Source organism: Denticeps clupeoides, chromosome 2, assembly GCF_900700375.1.
Source record: "Denticeps clupeoides chromosome 2, fDenClu1.1, whole genome shotgun sequence".
Lineage (NCBI taxonomy): Eukaryota > Metazoa > Chordata > Actinopteri > Clupeiformes > Denticipitidae > Denticeps > Denticeps clupeoides.
This window is the reverse complement of record NC_041708.1, coordinates 29,451,539-29,469,432: the sequence shown is the minus strand read 5'-3', so window position 1 is coordinate 29,469,432 and position 17,894 is coordinate 29,451,539. Positions and strand designations below refer to the sequence as shown.

At 40.8% G+C, this 17,894-nt stretch overlaps 1 protein-coding gene across 1 annotated transcript in view; it reads left to right on the top strand.

Moving 5' to 3' along the window:
* Positions 1–15,945, top strand: part of pou6f2 (POU class 6 homeobox 2) — a 78,651-nt gene extending 62,706 nt beyond the window's left edge. Inside the window, exons 6-9 of the mRNA XM_028969593.1 lie at positions 1,628–1,834; positions 4,559–4,715; positions 6,789–6,957; positions 12,596–15,945. Of these exons, the coding sequence (XP_028825426.1) occupies positions 1,628–1,834; positions 4,559–4,715; positions 6,789–6,957; positions 12,596–13,100 (1,038 nt within the window). The 3' untranslated portion in view covers positions 13,101–15,945. The remainder of the gene's footprint in view (positions 1–1,627; positions 1,835–4,558; positions 4,716–6,788; positions 6,958–12,595) is intronic.
* The last annotated feature ends 1,949 nt before the right edge of the window (positions 15,946–17,894 follow it).

Sequence of the window (17,894 nt, the reverse complement as noted above, 5' to 3'; positions counted from 1 at the left end):
CACACACGGTGATTAACGGCCGTTATTATCCGACCTTCTCCAAGAGACACTGCGGTTCTTTAACTTCTTTTCCATCGTTCTGAGCAGCGAGTACAGCTGATAATGCACTCCTATAAAACAGTAAATACACTGCACGCTCCATTTCTCACTCACGGCGACGGTCTCTGACGGCCAGGTTTAATGTTGCATTTAATGTGTAATGAAGTTCAAGTGTTAAAATGCAGATGGGTGGGGGGGTCTTTTCGCCCTTTTGTCGTAAACAGGGCTGTAATATTGAGTGCTGGAGACGCCAGTTGTGTAGTGTGGGCCCAGTCTCCTCCTTTAAAACATTTGACACCCCCCTCACCGGCCCCGGCTGTGTCTGGCCTTGAGAACCGAGCACAGCAGTGACACACTCATACACACTGTTTATCACCTCCTGCTGAGCAGCAGAGAGGAGGGGGTGTTTTGTTTCCCATGTATGCATAGGTGCATTTCTGCGGGGCGGCGACGTCTTCTGGGTCCCAGGGGACAATAATTAGAATCAAGATGGAGGGTGGTGTGTGTAATATTTGTACCTTATTCATTAAAATCAAGCCTTAAGTGACATTTTCACTCTAAATACTATTATGTTCACACTTCACACCGTTATGCATAGCTATATGTAATTAAAACCAAGGAGAATTGACATTATAATGTTTAAAAGAAGTTTGTTTGTTCTCATAGTTAAAATACACTATACTAAAAATTAGGGTAATGTAGAAATCTCCTTTTGAAAACAATTGTCTTTTCCAAATCGGAAATCCTGTCCAGGCATAGTTCTTGTTGTAAATGACACAATTATGCTTTGTTCACCAATGCAAGTCTGTCTCTTATTATTTGAAAAAGTAAAGCAAATGTGGGTTCCTGTGGGTTCTTTAGTGGAAATGACTGTGTCCCCACAACACAGTAACATGAACACACATACACACACTTGTGCCGGTGCTGCATAACACAGCCAGTGGTGTGCACCAGCACACACACAGGTACTCAGTGGTGACCTTTAGCGTGAGCTCGCAGCAGTTTGCTCGTCCACTCCATCTGCTCTCCCACCCACCGTTACGTCCACCCGGTGGGTCGCTGCGCAGCCTGCTCTCCCTCAACCTTCCAGGAGTTTTATTTCAGTCGGGTGTTTTACTAAATACTAAAAACTGTTATAGTACCCTAAAAAAAAGAAATTTTAGTTACCTATCAACAAAGGGGGACTGTCCATGGTGCTGATTCCTAGGATTTAATGGTTTATAGTATTGTGTAATCCTTGTCAGGGCCATTTGGCATGGCGAGGCAGGTGAACGAAGATGATGAGACGAGATGAAGGACGTATTGGCATGACGTCATGATACGGGGGTTTAATTGGGACAGGGGAGACATCCGGCAACTGGTGAACATGTAACATATCAAAAACCCGACAGTGAACAGAAACAGAACGGCTTTATACAATAAGACACAGGTTACAATAAGATTAGGAAACATTACACATGACAAACGAGAAACTCCTTCCGGACCGGATCATGACAATCCTGATTTGATTGACTGATCACTTTACAGACAATTGAAGATTAAGTGGAATGTTTTGTTTTTTTTGGTGTGCCTTCCCGCCGTTTTCCAGATAATTGGAACAATACCACTGATGCCCAACTCAGCAGGACCATCCAGCCAATCAGGAGGGAACCCTGCACTTCACGTCCAGCCAATCACACCTCAACTTCTGACCAATGCCCAGGGGCAGATTATCGCCACGGTGATCGGCAACCAGATCCTGCCAGTCATTAACACCCAGGGAATCACACTGTCTCCAATCAAGCCTGGACAGCAGGTAGGTTCTAAATAGAACATTACTGTCTCTTATGTGTTGCATGAGTTCCTGAAATATGCATAGCACCATCATTCTATGTGTTTGTTCCCTATATGTTGTTCCAGAAGGGAATAATCACAACAGACACACACACACAGACACACACAAAGACAACTTCAGAATGGTATGAAAAAAAAAGTGCAGCAGTCAAGTCTGCATTTTATGTGCAAAGTTTTTGACTGCCTCTCATCTGTAGTCTGAGCAGAGCTTGAAAAGTTTTTTTTTTCCTCTGCCTTTTCTTTTCTTCAAAATACAAAGAAGCACAAATGTAGCATATCATTGCTTCCAGAGCTCCGCAGCAGCTGCTTTCAATAAAAACCATTCAGATTTACTCTCTTGACATGGTGAGTTAAGATTACAGCAGTAAAGGCTGGCATTAAAAGCAGAAAGCGAGCACGTCTGAACATCTGACAATGCAGTTCTGCCCAGTGTGTAATGAGCAGTTGGACTGTATGTGTGTATGTATGTATGAGCATCCTACTCTACAGTGGGACTATGTGTGGCAGCATTGACAATATATTTGTGTGTGGGTATGTGTGTGTATGCGTGTATGTATGAGTGTGTTGGGGCATGTTCACCTGAGCATGTGCCTGCATGGGTTTGTTTATGCTCATGTGCACAATATGCTTGTGTGTGTGTTTGTGTGTGTGTGTGTGTGTATGCATGTGCGTGTGTTCTGAGCACCTGCCAGAAAAGCCCTCAGACTGAGTGGAACCCCCGCAGAGCCAAACAGAAAACAATGCTTTTCACTGCTCCACATTTCTGTCTTCTCTGTCTGGTCTCATTTCACATCCTCATCTCTCATCCCTTCCTAGCCTGGTCGTGTAAATAAACATGCTTTTAAGGCTTTTTTTTTTATAAGCAGAGACACCATTTAAGGTGTCATGCATAATAATTATAGCTGTCAATGTTATTAATATTAATACTTGCATTTAATTTGTATATCTTAATTCTATTATTTCATTTTTATTAAAATAATCCCAATATTTTGCCATAATCCCTGTGTGTATGAGGGATGTATGTTTGGTTTAGCGCACAGTACAAGTGGTTGCCAGGGTGGCAACTGGTTGGCTGTGCTGTTTGACTACACTGTTGTTGGGACTGTTTATTTTCCATTTTACGATGAAGGACTTATCACAAGGACCAATAATAATAATACCTTCTGCAAGAATCAACTAATCGACAGAGGATCCATTCTGAAAAGCCTAGGGAAGAGTGGCCCCGCTTCTCCCATCAGAAAATGAGACCAGCATGTCATATTAAACACGTGAGATCATAACAGCAACATGTAGAATACCACGTCGGCCATTTTCCATCTTTCCATCAGAGCTAACAGGAACAGATCATGTGTAGTGAACTGTAACATCAGCCCATAATCTGCTCAGATGGGCAGAACTGCGGAGAGCTATGCAAGAGAATTATGCATCGTGTTAAAGAACACTCGATTGCACACATGAGCAAATGAATGCACTTGCAATTATATTCATACCTCGGCCCCGCGCTTCAAAGGGACTTAGGACCGGTCAGCTTCGGCGATAATTTACGGACTGTTAGACGCAGCCGTCTGGTAGCAATCAAAATGAATCAAGGTTATGCTTACGGACCTGTTGACAGTCCTGACAGCACATTCGGCAACAGCTCAGCCACGCACATGAACGCACACATGAGGAGCGTGTAATCATTCGCAAGCAGGACCAACCTACTTTTAACCGAAGGTGTCGTCTCGTTTGAGGAGACACAGCAGCTTGATCTTATAAGCGGAGCATATACCCAGGCCTGCACGCGCTGTGAATCAGCCCTAATAATGAGTTATGTCATCGGGCGGCCAGGCTGTAAGCTGACATTAGCGGGGCGGGCGGGCTGTTATCGGAGTGTGAGTTGCTCCACCGCCGTAATGATGACTCGGACGCGTCTTCGCGTTGTCATGTGGCGGATTTTAAACTGTCGTCTAAGGCAGGTGACAGCTGTGCTGAATGAGGCGGTCACCAGTAATGACTGGGATTTCTTGGCTGACTGCCTGCCACCGCAGTCACTCAGCTACCTGACAGAATGATGTTGTTCTTGTAGTGCAATACATTAACATGGATTTTATTACACTCTGGGGATTACTACCATCAAACATATGATACAAATACATAACCTACATTTACAATACATATAAAGTTACATCATTTCAAACTCTTTCATCAAAAGTGACTTAATATTTAATATGTGGAGCAACTCAGGGTTAAATATTTTGGTGAGGGACCTGGTGGTGGTTAGTGGGGATTGAACCGGTGACTTTTGTGGTCATCTGGTGCATAGGTCAGTGTGTGCTATAATATGATCAGTTATCTGAGAAAATATAGCTATGAATTTGCATATTCTTTGCATATATGTCAATATTTTACTGATGTTGTTCAATGTTGACATAATTGATTAACATTGCTTTCACTTAATTATGGCCCATAAGTATTGTTGTCAAAAGAGTCTTGATGATGATCAGAAGTTAAGAAATTTAGAAATTCGAATTTTTTTTGGTATATATATATATAGTATATATATAGTATATAGTATATAGATCATGTACATACAGTGTATGTAAAAGGACATAAATTAAAATAAAATGTGTCTTTAAGTGTGTGTTTTTATCTCTGACTGTGTGCTTTTCTTTGTGCATGTGTGTTTGTGTTCGATGGCCTCCAGCTGCCTCAAACCCAGCAGGGCCAGTCCGGACCTCCATCGTCTCAGCCCAACCTCCTGCGTCTTCCCCACAACCAGAGCCCCCTTCGCCAGGCCTCCTCCTCTTCCTCCACCTCCTCCTCATCATCGTCTGCCCTGAGCGTGGGACAGCTGGTCAGCAGTAAGTAGCCATGGCAACGCGTAGCATGCTCCCACCCCACAACGTTAAAAATATGAACACAGAACCGCACATCTGACTGGGACAATGAAAGCGAAGACATTGATACTTACACAAGAGGGAAACGGTCAATTTAAAATTCATCTAAACATATTCCTTCATTATTATTTAACCTGATTATTGTTATTTTTGGTGGGGTATTTTATGCATTAAATTTGTACAGCAAAATGTGGAAACACAGTGGCTGTGGAAAGAATCTGTATAAATCATTCACTTGCTGCCTGTCAGCACTCGGCTCTTGCCTTTAAAAAAATGTTTTAGTTAGATAAACTCATTTGTCACAGGCAATTGCTCTAAACAAATTTTAGCGACATGTGTGATGGGAGTTTTGAATTCAATAAGATGGAACGTTCCCATTGATCAACATTCTGTGGTCTAAACCAGCAGACCATTTTCCCTCCACCGTGTGTCAAAACGTACATAATACCGGTGCCATTCTCCATTCATTTCCTCAATTTACTGCGGTGGCCCGGCTTTGTGTGTCAGATTGCGTTTGTCACAATGTCCTTGGACGCAGCTAATGCTTTTGAATGGGAGTAAAATCTGACTGACCCACCTTCCACAAAAGAATAAATGTTTTATTTGAAACACGTCTGTGAACTAAACACATTTTCGGTCACAGTAAGCTAAAAAATGCAGAATGCCCTTAAAAGTCCATAAGCATGCGCATTCTCAAGTCACCTTTCTGTTTACAGTAACAATACAGAAAAAATAAAGTATAGTTCAAGTTTAAACGGATGGAGAAGGGTGGAAAAGAGACAGAAGACTTTGGTGTGGGTTAGATCTCCAGCCTGGTGCCCCCTGCCAGTCGCTGCCATCTTCTGATGAACTCTTCTCTGAAATCTCTTTCAATTCACTTCCTTAATTGTGTTATCCACCCCCCCTTATTTGTTACTTACACCTGTCTTCATTTTAATTTATCTCGTTTGCTGTCCTCACATATTCTCTGTATGACATGACATACATGACCCAAGTGTGTCTTTTATGATCTGGTATTTTTACCAGATTCCATTCTGTCTATCCTGTTCATTTGTGTTTAGTTCCTTTTTTTGTTCAGTAGCTTCCACCAACTTGTTTTTTTTTAATTGTCAGGAGGGATGTGTGCAGAAACAACCAGAAAGACAATACGATTATTTGTTAACATAGAACGTAGTGCTGTTAAACATTCGCAGTCTACAGAAAAGCCAACAGAGCGCACAAAGCCACAAAGGTGCCGCAGTGAGCACCTTACATACATTACAGACAGAGAGAAAACAGTAAACTTGCCTTGTACTTGCTCAATGTACTGTAACCTCGGTGAAACACAGAGATTTTATCACTTTTATGTGCATTGACTTGAGTGGTATGAGGCTGTGATATTGAACCCTTTCTGATTCCAGGACCTTTCAAGCCTGGACTGCAGATATCCACATCTTATCCTCCCAAAACCACTAGACAGCCACTCTCACTGAGGCGCATGCACCTGATATATTCTCCTTTAATGGCCTCGTGCTGAAATAGCCTCTTCAGACCTGCTTTAGGGGCGATTAGGGAGCTGGCCTCTGCTGGAAGATCAGAGTCACTTATGAGGACCGACAAGATGCCGCTTCAATAGATTTTACCTTAAATACGCCTCAAGGATTTCTTTAATAATTCATTGATAATGACCAGCGTGAATTATTCAGTTAGCCAAACTTTAACGTAGTAAGCAGGCTGCTGGTGCCCCTGACATTGATGTACTACATGAAATCACATTTGATTAAACAGTAAATGCTCTAAAAAGACATTCTTTATATAGAATTTTTAAAAAAAGGATACAAACATAAAACAGTGCGGCTTTTAAAGTCCAAAATGATGACTTGTGAATTCAATTAGACAATCAAGTTCATTGCTGAAATTTATGGTTCAATTAATTAAATTCAGATGTGAATTTATAATTTTTTTAAAACTTAAACTGGACATTTAATTCACAAGACAACACACACTATGAGTTACATGAGTACAGATGAAATAATGTCTCCCTTTTTTACCCCTAAGATCCACAAACAGCCCCCAGTGAAGTGGACGGAGTAAACCTGGAGGAGATCCGTGAGTTTGCCAAAGCATTTAAGATCCGCCGCTTGTCCCTGGGACTGACACAAACGCAAGTGGGCCAGGCCCTCAGTGCCACAGAAGGGCCCGCATACAGCCAGTCTGCCATCTGCAGGTAAGGAGGCCTGACTGGGGCATGAGTGTTGTGTCAAATCATTTATACACTCTCTCTATTTACAGTGGCTTATGTTATAGCTTTAGTCCCTCTGGGCAGGTCAAGGTATGATATGACCACCCTAATATATGATCAACTTCACAAAACTGCAGTTTTAGTGATTTAGAGGAGTTAATCAGGCCCTTCATAGGGGGTTCATTCATGGGATTAATGGCACATGACTATGGTTTTAATCCAGGGTTTCTCCTTTACATCCTATCTAAGGGATCACACTGGTTAGCCGCATTAGTACAAGTTAGTAAAATGGATATGAAAGTACTTGAGGGTATGGGGAGTCATTAACATATAACCATTTTGTGGTCTATTCTATTTTCCTCAGCAGGGGAACTCTTGGCAGGCCAGATGCTTCCCATGTCTGACATTCATAACATTTAGGCATTTATTTTTTAACACTGATAATTATGGTGCTTGAGAATACTAAATTATACATGTTGGCTCAGACAGATCAGGCACCCTGTCTTATCTTCACACGTTTCTGTTTTATGTAAGGAGATCCAGCTACTTTTGCAAAATACATTAGACAAAGTATTACAAGAAGCACTTCAGCCACTTAATAATTACTTAGGTCCACTGCCATTCACACTGCAATGAGCTGCGGAGATGCTGACATGACGAGACTTTTAATAAAAATGTCATGTCCTACAGAACCTTAGCAACGTGCATTTAGTCCTAAACTAGGCCATTATGCCCCTATTACAATGAAATATTCAGGTACATCATTTCACTATGAAAAACAGGTTGTTCACAATTTTCAAGCAACCCTTCTGTTCGTCGGTTCTCACACAATACACAACAGCTCTTACCAAGCATACCAAATGACACATCACAGTCTGCTGGCTGCATAAAGTGGTTAACAGAGGCTGACATCTGACAAGAAAGTCAGCCTTTTTTCACAAACGTGAGGTTACAAACCTCAAATAATGTAGGCTAATTAAACATTGAAATGTAATTTATTGGTACAAAGGCCTGATAGAACATGGAACAAATATTACAGTGCATCCTCCACCCCTTTGGAAACAAACAATGTGAATATCTTAACCTGGTTAGGTTTGTGTTTGGCCAGATAGTTTGGCCATTTTTGATAAATGATTTTGATTATGGTATGTTTTCACACAGTTTAGTTGATCATACCAGCTAAGACCAGCTACCAATATGACTGGTAAAGATGATTGACACTAGTAATCTGGTTAGGATGATTGACCAGACAGTTAGGTAGTTTCTACAAGCAAATTTGATCAGTTAAGGTATGTTTTTTTTAAATGTTTAATTTGTGATTTTAATTTTTCAACAACAAACAAATAACAGCTGTTGACCAATATCCACCCACCACCCTCAGCCCCACCCGTCAAACAGTGAGGAGAAGAAAAATAAATAAACAAGAAAAACTAAATAAAAAAATTAATAAAGAAGAAGATAAGAAACAAAGATGACAAGACTATGAAAATATTTTCCCAGAAATTATACAAAGACTGGAAGTTCCAGAACATGTGGCCTGAAGTAGCTGGCCCTTGGTGACATCGTAGGCACTCCGAGCTGTTTTTTTTTTTGCTATCTTATCTGCTAGTAGTGCAGACGATGTAGTACTTTAAACTGGATCAAACATTGTCTAATACAGACTGAGGAGGTATGAATAGCTTCTAGGCACTGTTGCCAGCTCTCATCCGTAACTACAATGTTAAGATCCTGTTCCCATGCCATTTTAGTTTTCTCCCATGAGGGTGAATAAACGTTCTGGATCAGAGTATATAATTTTGATATATTGCCTCTCATAAAAGGGTCCAGAGCAAGAATTACATCTGCAGCATTTTTAGCTGGTGAATGTAAAGATCTAAAGTGTTTGCTCACAAATCTTCTAATCTGTAGGAATCTATAGAAATGAGATTTGGGAATATTGTAACTTTTTTGCAATGTTTCGAATGTCATAAGCGTTCCTTCAGCGAAGAGGTCTTTGATAAAGATCAGGCCATTGTTGTGCCAGGTTTGAAATGCTGCATCCGTTTGAGATGGTGAGAAAAGATGGTTATTCAAAAGGGGAGAGAATAAGCTTTGTTGCTTTATACGTACATGTTTCCTAAACTCAACTCAAATCTTAAGTGAGGCGTGAAAATGGCTGCATTGGTGTAGGAGCGTTCATTAAGGAAATAGGAGAAAGAGCTGGATCACCGTGCAATTCAATGTCTGCACAAGCAGGGCCAGGATTTGCACGCCACGCAAAGATCCAGTATATTAATTTACTTATGTTTGCTGCCTATTAAAAGGTATGGTTTTTAAAGAAAAAAGCTGTTCATACCTGCAAAGACCAGCTACCACCTTGACCACTTTAAGCAGCTAGTCAAGCCAGCTTTGGCCAGCAAGTTTGGTATATTTTAAGATATATTTAACATGGTTTAACATTATCGCAATTTAAGGTAAATGAACAATTAAGTTATTTGGCTACAGCTAACTATCAAGCTAGCATTCTGAAACTTGAGGATGAACTTGATGTGATGTGATCCCTTCCACATTTTTTGTTGTTGCTGGTTTTAGGGGTGTTAAAATAATGTATATCCAGCCTCCACATAGGCTTCCAACTTTCTGAGCAAGAGGGAAACTTGTAATTTTAATACAGCTGATTTTTTATTTAATGAACATACTTTGCTGATGACCTTGGCTGCTTATGTGACACACTGGTGCCACACACTTTTAAAATTTTCATCACATCAACATCAAAGAGCCGATAAAACCTGAAACTGCTCTGAAGGGGAGAAGAGAATTCCTTATGAAGCAGTCGGCTTCAAGCTAATGTTTAAAGTCTTTTTTAAAAATCCATGAAATATTCACCAGCATGTATAATTCAAATATTTATAACATACATTAAAAGCCATTAGCTTCAAAAAATAAACAGGTGATGTGCATTTTTCTTGTTGTATCTGTGCAGGTTAAAAGGCTATTTTTGTTGTTGTTCATTTGTGTGACATTGGATATGACAGCATGCCCTGTTTTTTGTAACTTCAGAGACAGGCCTTGCATGCTTTGCTTTAGTTAACATCAACAAAGACATACAAGTTTTTGGAGGAGAGTGTGTTTGTTTCGAACATGTGAGCTCTGGGGGGTTGTAGCCGCTGCTCAGCGAAACAGACAGTGACAGATGTCTCCATCTTGTCTGATCACATTGCTCACTTTGTAAATCTTTATTGGCTCATCTCTGTGATGACAAAGGGACATGACCAGGTCCTGCAGAGTGATGCCTCTTAAAGTCTCTCGCATGACTCAAAAAGTCCTTTATATGTCACATATATAAATGAGAACTGAGTGGTTGAAAAAGATTGAGTTGATTCTTAGAACTAGTTCAAAAAGAGTGGCCTTAATGTTCAATTTGTGTTAAAAAAAAAGTTCTCACCTTGATTAGACCGTACTTAGCAGCGTGCTGAAAGCACTGCACACTTCTAGGCGTGTGCAACAGACACAGATCCTGTTACCACTTCACATAATTTCAAAATGGGAATCATTTAGTCACACTTTGTGATGTGTAAATTTACAATGGTAACCTATGCTAAAACACTGGCTTCCGCATTAATGATTCATGCCATGTGACAACACGCTAGTGTTTATAATTTACACAACAAATTAAGCAGAAAGGGCTTCTTAAAATCCTCTCCATATATGTTTAATCACGTCTGTTTTGTCTCATCTTTACACTCGCTGTCTCGGATTAATGCCTGGTGGCGGTCCTTCCGCCTCGTCTCCATTTGCCAGAGAGTAATGAGAAAAGTTCCCTTTGATTCATTCAAAAGCCCATCAGGCCACAGCAATGGGAGGGGAGTGGAGGAAGCGTGGGCAGGGCAGCACTCTCCCCCTTTCCCTTTTCTTGAAGGCTCGCCGCATGTGGACACAGGAGCCCTCTGTGATTTTTCAGCTACACTTAGCAAATATTTATGCATGGGCTCAAAAGGGTACTAATGGGTTAAGAAAAAAAAGAGGAGAAGAAGGAGAGCACAGAGGAGTTTGGGGAGGCAGGAAAAGTATGCGTTTTCCACCTCGTGGGCATGGGGTAATATTGCCCGTCCCACATCTGAGCAGAAGATGGGAGTTGCTTAGTGGGTGCATTTAGTTTTCAGTGAGCCATGAAACGTCCTGGAACCTCACCCGCTCCTCATAGCTATAATGTATTCCCAGAGGAGCAGGGTCTGTCTCTGCTATGCGCCGTTTAAAGTGTGGAGGGGCTGCAATGTGGTGGGAAGCAGTGCTGGCCCATCACAAGATATGTCGTAGGAACAAACTTGAGGAAGAGGAGGAGGGTGAGGAAAAAGATCTCTACAGGAGACAAATATCACACACTAGAGCTTACACGTTGGGTTTTATTTTGTCTTTATTTTCTTTAAACAAGCTGCACTTACTGAGAAACACTGGGCCTCTGCCCCGGCACAGAGGCGTCTCTTCAAATGCCAGTTAGATTTCATCAAAGACGCCTCAGTCAGTACCTGCATTGGCCTGGCCGGGTCCAGCAGCCCCAGACAGGCGCCTCTGTTGGAGTCTTGGAGGCTCAGAGACCTGTCCTCCGCAGCTTGACAGATGTCTCTTTATGGTGAAAGGGCATCTCAAAAGCACATACTGACACGCGGGCCTCCATTAATGTCCAAAGTGAGAATCCCAGAGTGAGTGTTTTCTTCCTCCCCATACATCAGCGAAGCCATTGCTGGAAGCTCCTGTATCAGAGAGTACAGCTCTGCCTCCGGCTTTGGGTTAAAGCTACTGGCCACCAGCATTAAGACAGTGTTGCAGTTCTGGTCGTCTACTTGCACAAAAAAGTGAATGATTCCAAACCGACATTGTAATTTAACTTGTGTAATTTGAATATGAGCAGTCCTTTGCTCTGTCTACACTTGCGGAAAGTTTAGTCGGCCCTTCAAGGCTTCATACATTTGCGAGAATATTCAAAGGTTGCAGGGTGGGAGGGCTGAAATGTATTAACATTAAACATTCACTGAAAGCTGACATTTTCCAAGGACTAAGAGAAGTTTGAGAAATGTATTAAAATGTCTGTGTGTCTGTATGTGTGTGTGTGTGTGTGTGTGTGTGTGTGTGTGCATGCACTTAACTAAATTATTTAAGACACATGTGTAAATAAATGATAGTTAAGATATTTTGAGTGCATGTTAAGATGTACTGCTCATTATTGGAAGGTGATTATTTATTATTAGATATTTATTTATTATAACATGATTTGTGTGCTTTGTGTTCCATAATTCATTAATAGTAGCTTAAAAAACAATTGTGAGATGTAGTCTGTTGTCTGTTTTTTCATCCCTTTATCTTAAAGTCAGTGGTGGGAACCTCTTGGGCTTTACTCTGGTAACAAGGGGCAGAGAGTTTAGAAACCAAATTTAGATTTTGTAAGTCCTCAGCGAAAGGGGTTGAAAATCTCCCAGAATGCAACGCAGTGGGACTGGTAACTGCTTATGCACCATTTTTTAAGTCAAACTCTCTGCCCCTTTGACAGCCAGACCAGGAGGACCCACCAGGTAACAAAGGCAGGCAGGATGGCCCTGACCCCGACAGGGTACCGAAGTAAGATTCTTCTCTCTCAATTCTCCCCCAGACACACCATCCTGAGAAGCCACTTTTTCCTACCACAGGAAGCCCAAGAGAACACTATAGCTAGCAGTTTGACAGGCAAACTGAACCCTGGCCTTTTATATCCTGCCAGGTTTGAGAAGTTGGACATCACTCCAAAAAGTGCCCAGAAGATTAAGCCCGTTCTGGAGCGCTGGATGGCCGAGGCTGAGGCCCGGCATCGGTCCGGCATGCAGAACCTGACCGAGTTTATTGGCAGCGAGCCCTCAAAAAAGCGCAAGCGGAGGACCTCTTTCACCCCACAAGCTCTGGAGATCCTCAACAGCCACTTCGAGAAGAACACACACCCCTCCGGACAGGAAATGACAGAAATTGCAGAGAAACTGAACTATGACCGTGAGGTGGTCCGCGTCTGGTTCTGCAACAAGAGGCAAGCCTTGAAAAACACAATAAAGCGATTGAAACAGCCTGAGCTCGGCCCGGTGGCACCAATGGACCCTTTGGGAGATTCCTTGGAGGATCATCCTTAATTAAATGAACCAAAACCTAAAAAACCGACGGCAGCCAGAAACAGGAACCTGCTCGGGTGTGGCCCAAAACTGGGTGAACACTGGAACACCTTCACTCCCACTGGATATTTCTCCTTTTTTTAATTTTCATGCCATCAGTGGATGGACTGACTGTCAGCATTGTCAGTGTAATCACGACCGTTTGTGTTTAAGGACCTTAGCAACAAGCCAAAAAATAGCTGCAGCCGTAAAACCAGAACATCAACCGAGTTGGATTTCAGATTTCAGCAACACAGATGCAGGACAGCCACAATAACAATGGGGGAGAATAAATTACAAACTACTTACCAAAGTCTGTTGCATCTCAATACAGAGATTTTTTTTAAATAAATGCATTCGAGAATTTTTACTGATGAAAATCAAACAACAACAAACAAACAAACATTAAAATCTAAGATATATGTATGGGTTTGGGTTGAAGCATCTTTGTCTCACTTTATCACTTGGGTTTATATGTAAATATCTAAAAAAAGAAAATCTGAAAAAAAAATTCCACCCTTATCTTTGTAAAGTGAGTCTTGAAAAATCACCATGAACTGATTCTGTTTGTCCCCCCCGAAACACCCCGAAAAAAATTCCATCATTCTGGTCACGCCACGTTTGTACGGTTTTACACACATTTGAACCTGTTTGATGAGATGAGACATACATGCCAGCAGCTGTACTGATGTAAAAGCCTGGGCTCATCTCCTCCAACACCACAGTTTTGTATTGCCAAAGCCTGATAGCCAAAGAACATGATTTTTCATCCAGAGGACATGGGGAAAAACCTCGGCCAAAGTTCTTGACGTTAAAAAAAAGAAAATCGTCAGAAATGCTACTTTCAGACGCAGTGTTACCTTTTTATGTCTGTTCTGGAAGAGGTGGGAGGAGAAACTCCCATTACAGGGAAAAGGCGTGTTGTTGTGTTCTTCACAGTAAATCAAGATCTCTGTTTAATGTGCATAGAAATTCAGACAGCTTGTACTTTTCAATAAGATCTTTATTTGTAATGGAAATTTTATGCTGTAGCATTGACATCACTGTATTGTTACAGTACAAGCTCTTAAACTTTATTATTTCCTTTAATCCAGACACAAGCACAGGATTTCTTGTGGTGTTTGTGGTTTCATCTCCACTGTTTCTGTCTTTGTAGCCATGGAAGAACATTTAAAATTTATTTAGCAAATGTATTCACCTCATTCAGCACAAAGTCACTTATAATTAAAATTGGTTTTATTTTTTTGTGAATTTTGTACGTAGATGTTTTAATGTATGATATCTAACAAATGCACACAAACAGGGTACGAGCATGAAAATTAGTCCACCTTTTAATTTAATCACCCTGGTGGTTTTCTTAGCCCCCCTTTCAAGATGGCACCTAGTGTAAATACATGTCTGTGATTTTATGGCTTATTCCATGACTGCTGTGCTAACTGTGAAAGATTTTCCTGGGATGAACTAACTGGGAAATCTCTCTCATCACCAAAGAGCTGGAATTCTCGTCAAAAATATTAAATGGTTTCTATGTCACATGTTATGTTAATGGGTCCCTGAAAGCAGGAGTTATAAATGGTATAAGATGGCAGGAGTTTGGTGTCAGGCTTGTGCGATAGTCATTCCAGTTGAAAGTTGCCCTATAATTTGAAAGCTTTTTGAGGGGTTTCACTGTTTCAGGTATTTTATTTTTCACCACTATGCACACTGACGAGGCCGTTTTTTTTTTTTAATGATGTGACTTCAGCAACGGTTACCTACCTATTGAACATGATGCTGTATAAATAGGAAAAGCATGTATATTATTACATTATTTTTCACCATTCAGATGTTTCTGTAGTCAGCTCCCCTTATTCTGGGACTATATCTCTCTTCCTCCTCCTCCTCCTATCTGTTGTAGGTAGACATTTTGCTAAAGGTGGTCACAGATTGATCGTGTTATGGGCAAGTACAGTAGAGAGGCTTAATAAAACAAGCTGTAACCAAAAAAAAAAAAAAAAAAAACTAAAAAAAGAGACAAAGATTTTCTGTCTGCCTTTGCAAATGTTTTCAATGCTGGACCAAAGCTCAATAGTTATATGCACATTGTACAGAGAAAATGGCTTAAATGTCGCTGACAATCTTGAATTGTTGAAACTGTCGAAGAAGCTCGTCAAGAAGTATATTGTGAATTTTACCTCAGACTGTCCGTGTACATAGTGAGCAATGCCATGGGAACAGCTTTTTTTTTGGGATGAAAATGTTGAGGGAAAATAATAATAATAGTCATATTAATGAAGAACTCAAAGTGTATATGTTTGTAAGTAGCGTTCACTTGTCTTTAAGGGTTTTGTGTTTTTGTGAATTGTGTTTTACCACCTATGTTCTACTTCGGTAACGTGCTTTCCAGGGTCACATGTATAGGACATTTTAGATGTTAATAATTATTTTCCTCTACTCTTTTTACCATTGTATGATTTGTTTATTTATTCTCTTCCTTGGCTACTGTGATTGAAGTACACTTTTTTCATTTTTATATGTCACCTGAAATTGACCTCTCCTGTAGGGAGCAAAGTTAGCTTTGTGACCTGACACAATTTATGGAAAAACAACAAGAAAATATATATTACAGTCTTTTAAATATAGTGAAACGAAATCATGTTCACAGACTCACACATGAACTGGTTAGAAAGATAAACATTGTTATGACTCAAGACCTCGAAACCAAAGCTGATGGACCTGCTAAGGTTGCTTTAAATTTTATAGACTGAAAACTGTAACGTAATCTATAGAGCAATATCTGTTCGGTCAGTTGAGCTGCACTTTGTGTATTTCTAAACAGCTTCAAGTATGTCACATTTATTTATACCATAATTAATAATAAACAGTTGTTTGACATGAAAGATCTGGTTTGTTGACTTATTTTTATTGTCCTGGAGAAATTTGCTGTTGGGGGAGCGTTACATGTCCAACATTCTCCAAGGCAGAATAGTGTCGTGACACCAATTGTAAGGCCAATATTAATTGTCAATATTATACATCTTGTGTGGTAAGTAACATGCATTTAAACACAGTATACAATAGTATACAATATTTCAGACAGGCATACACGAGGGGGCAGACAGAGATGTGAAGGGGGCACATGGTGGCAACAGAGGTGGGAAATGTGTGGGATGGGGTGCTCTGGATATCTGTTTTTGTCATGTAACTGGATTGGTCACTGAGGCACACAAACCCCTCTGACCACGACAAGGCTAAAAAAACAAAACAAAATATTCCTCATCACATTATAACTAACTTACACATTATAACACTTACAAATGTATTCAAACCCAACTTCTCACTATTTCCAATATGAATAAAATAAAAAAGGATGCATCTCACAACATTATCTTTCCTTTGTGAGCTGCTGGTGTGGAACGGGAATAAGATTTACTTTGTGTCTGGATCCTCCAGTCGGCTCCATGTTACAGCCCGACAGGCTTGTGGGATCGAGAAAGAATCACTGAGCAATTTTTCCTGGTTGTTTCCTGTCTGTACAAACTGTACGAATAAATCGCATGCGAAAACCCACATCAGTAGTTATGCAGAAAAATCCCCCAAAAATGCGCCGGCGTATGTGGCTGCACTTTAGAAAGGGGGGATCGCAAAAGTTGTTTTGCTTTACCACTATAAATAACTTTTTCCCCTGTTGTTCCAGTCATGATAAGTAGGCGAGACCACGTTACAAAAGTTTGGCTTGTGTCTGCCGCAGCTGAACAAGCCGAGATTCCACGTCGAACAAACCTTTTAAAGGAACGTAGTGAAACGATTCACTTCCTCAAGTGATTCGTTCGTTCCCCCCCAAGTCGCCGATGCCTGAATGAACAAATCACTCTGAGACCTACACTCTCCTGAATCATTTTGCTCTGAGGCAGACCTTTGTTCTCTGTTGGTTTAACCAAATTTAGTTTTCAGAAAAAACCAAACCCAATACGTTCGACTGGCAGTAATGAGAAGAGCGTGAGACTCACCAGCTGTAGCAGGCACCAGGCAGGAGCGATGGAGGGAGATAGGGGTTCAAGATTCAAGATTTTTATGTGTCACATGCATAGTTATAGCAGGACAACGTGCAGTGAAATACATCCTATATCAAATAAAAGAACAAAGTAAGTAAGCTCTTATGCAAGCAAATATTTATGTCATGTACAGTAGGACACAGGATGTAACAGGTAGAATATAAAACCCACAGTTTGAGAAAAAGCTTGATTCTCGGAACGGTAAATGTTGTGAAGTGTGAATCCTTCACTGAATGTACTGTGGGGGGATCACTCACCGAGCACAATTTGCTAAGTAGACCAGTTAAATAGCATACCATAGGACAGGACACTTAAAACATCATGATTTATAACCAAGTTTAGTTTTACAAATGTGTTGGTTAAAGGGACACAACACTCGGTTCAGGAAGTCGGAGTCACAGGCTCCTCCCGCCAAACACTGAATGATCCGGTTTTCCGGTGAACGCATCTAAAGGTTCAGTACAAAAGAACTGCCATGTCCATTATTAATTACATGGGCTGCTACTTGATCACCAGTTCTGTGTTTGCACATTCGCATTGGGGACAAAAGGGGGCAAACTTTTCAAGATGGGTGGTGACCATAGTGGCCATGTTGAAGTCAATCATCTTGGATCCAACTTTTGTATTTTCAATAGGAGAGGGTCATGTGACACATAAAATTTTGTGGTAATTTCACAAGAAAAACAATGGTGTGCTTGGATTTAACGTAACTTTATTCTTTCATGAGTTATTTACAAGTTTC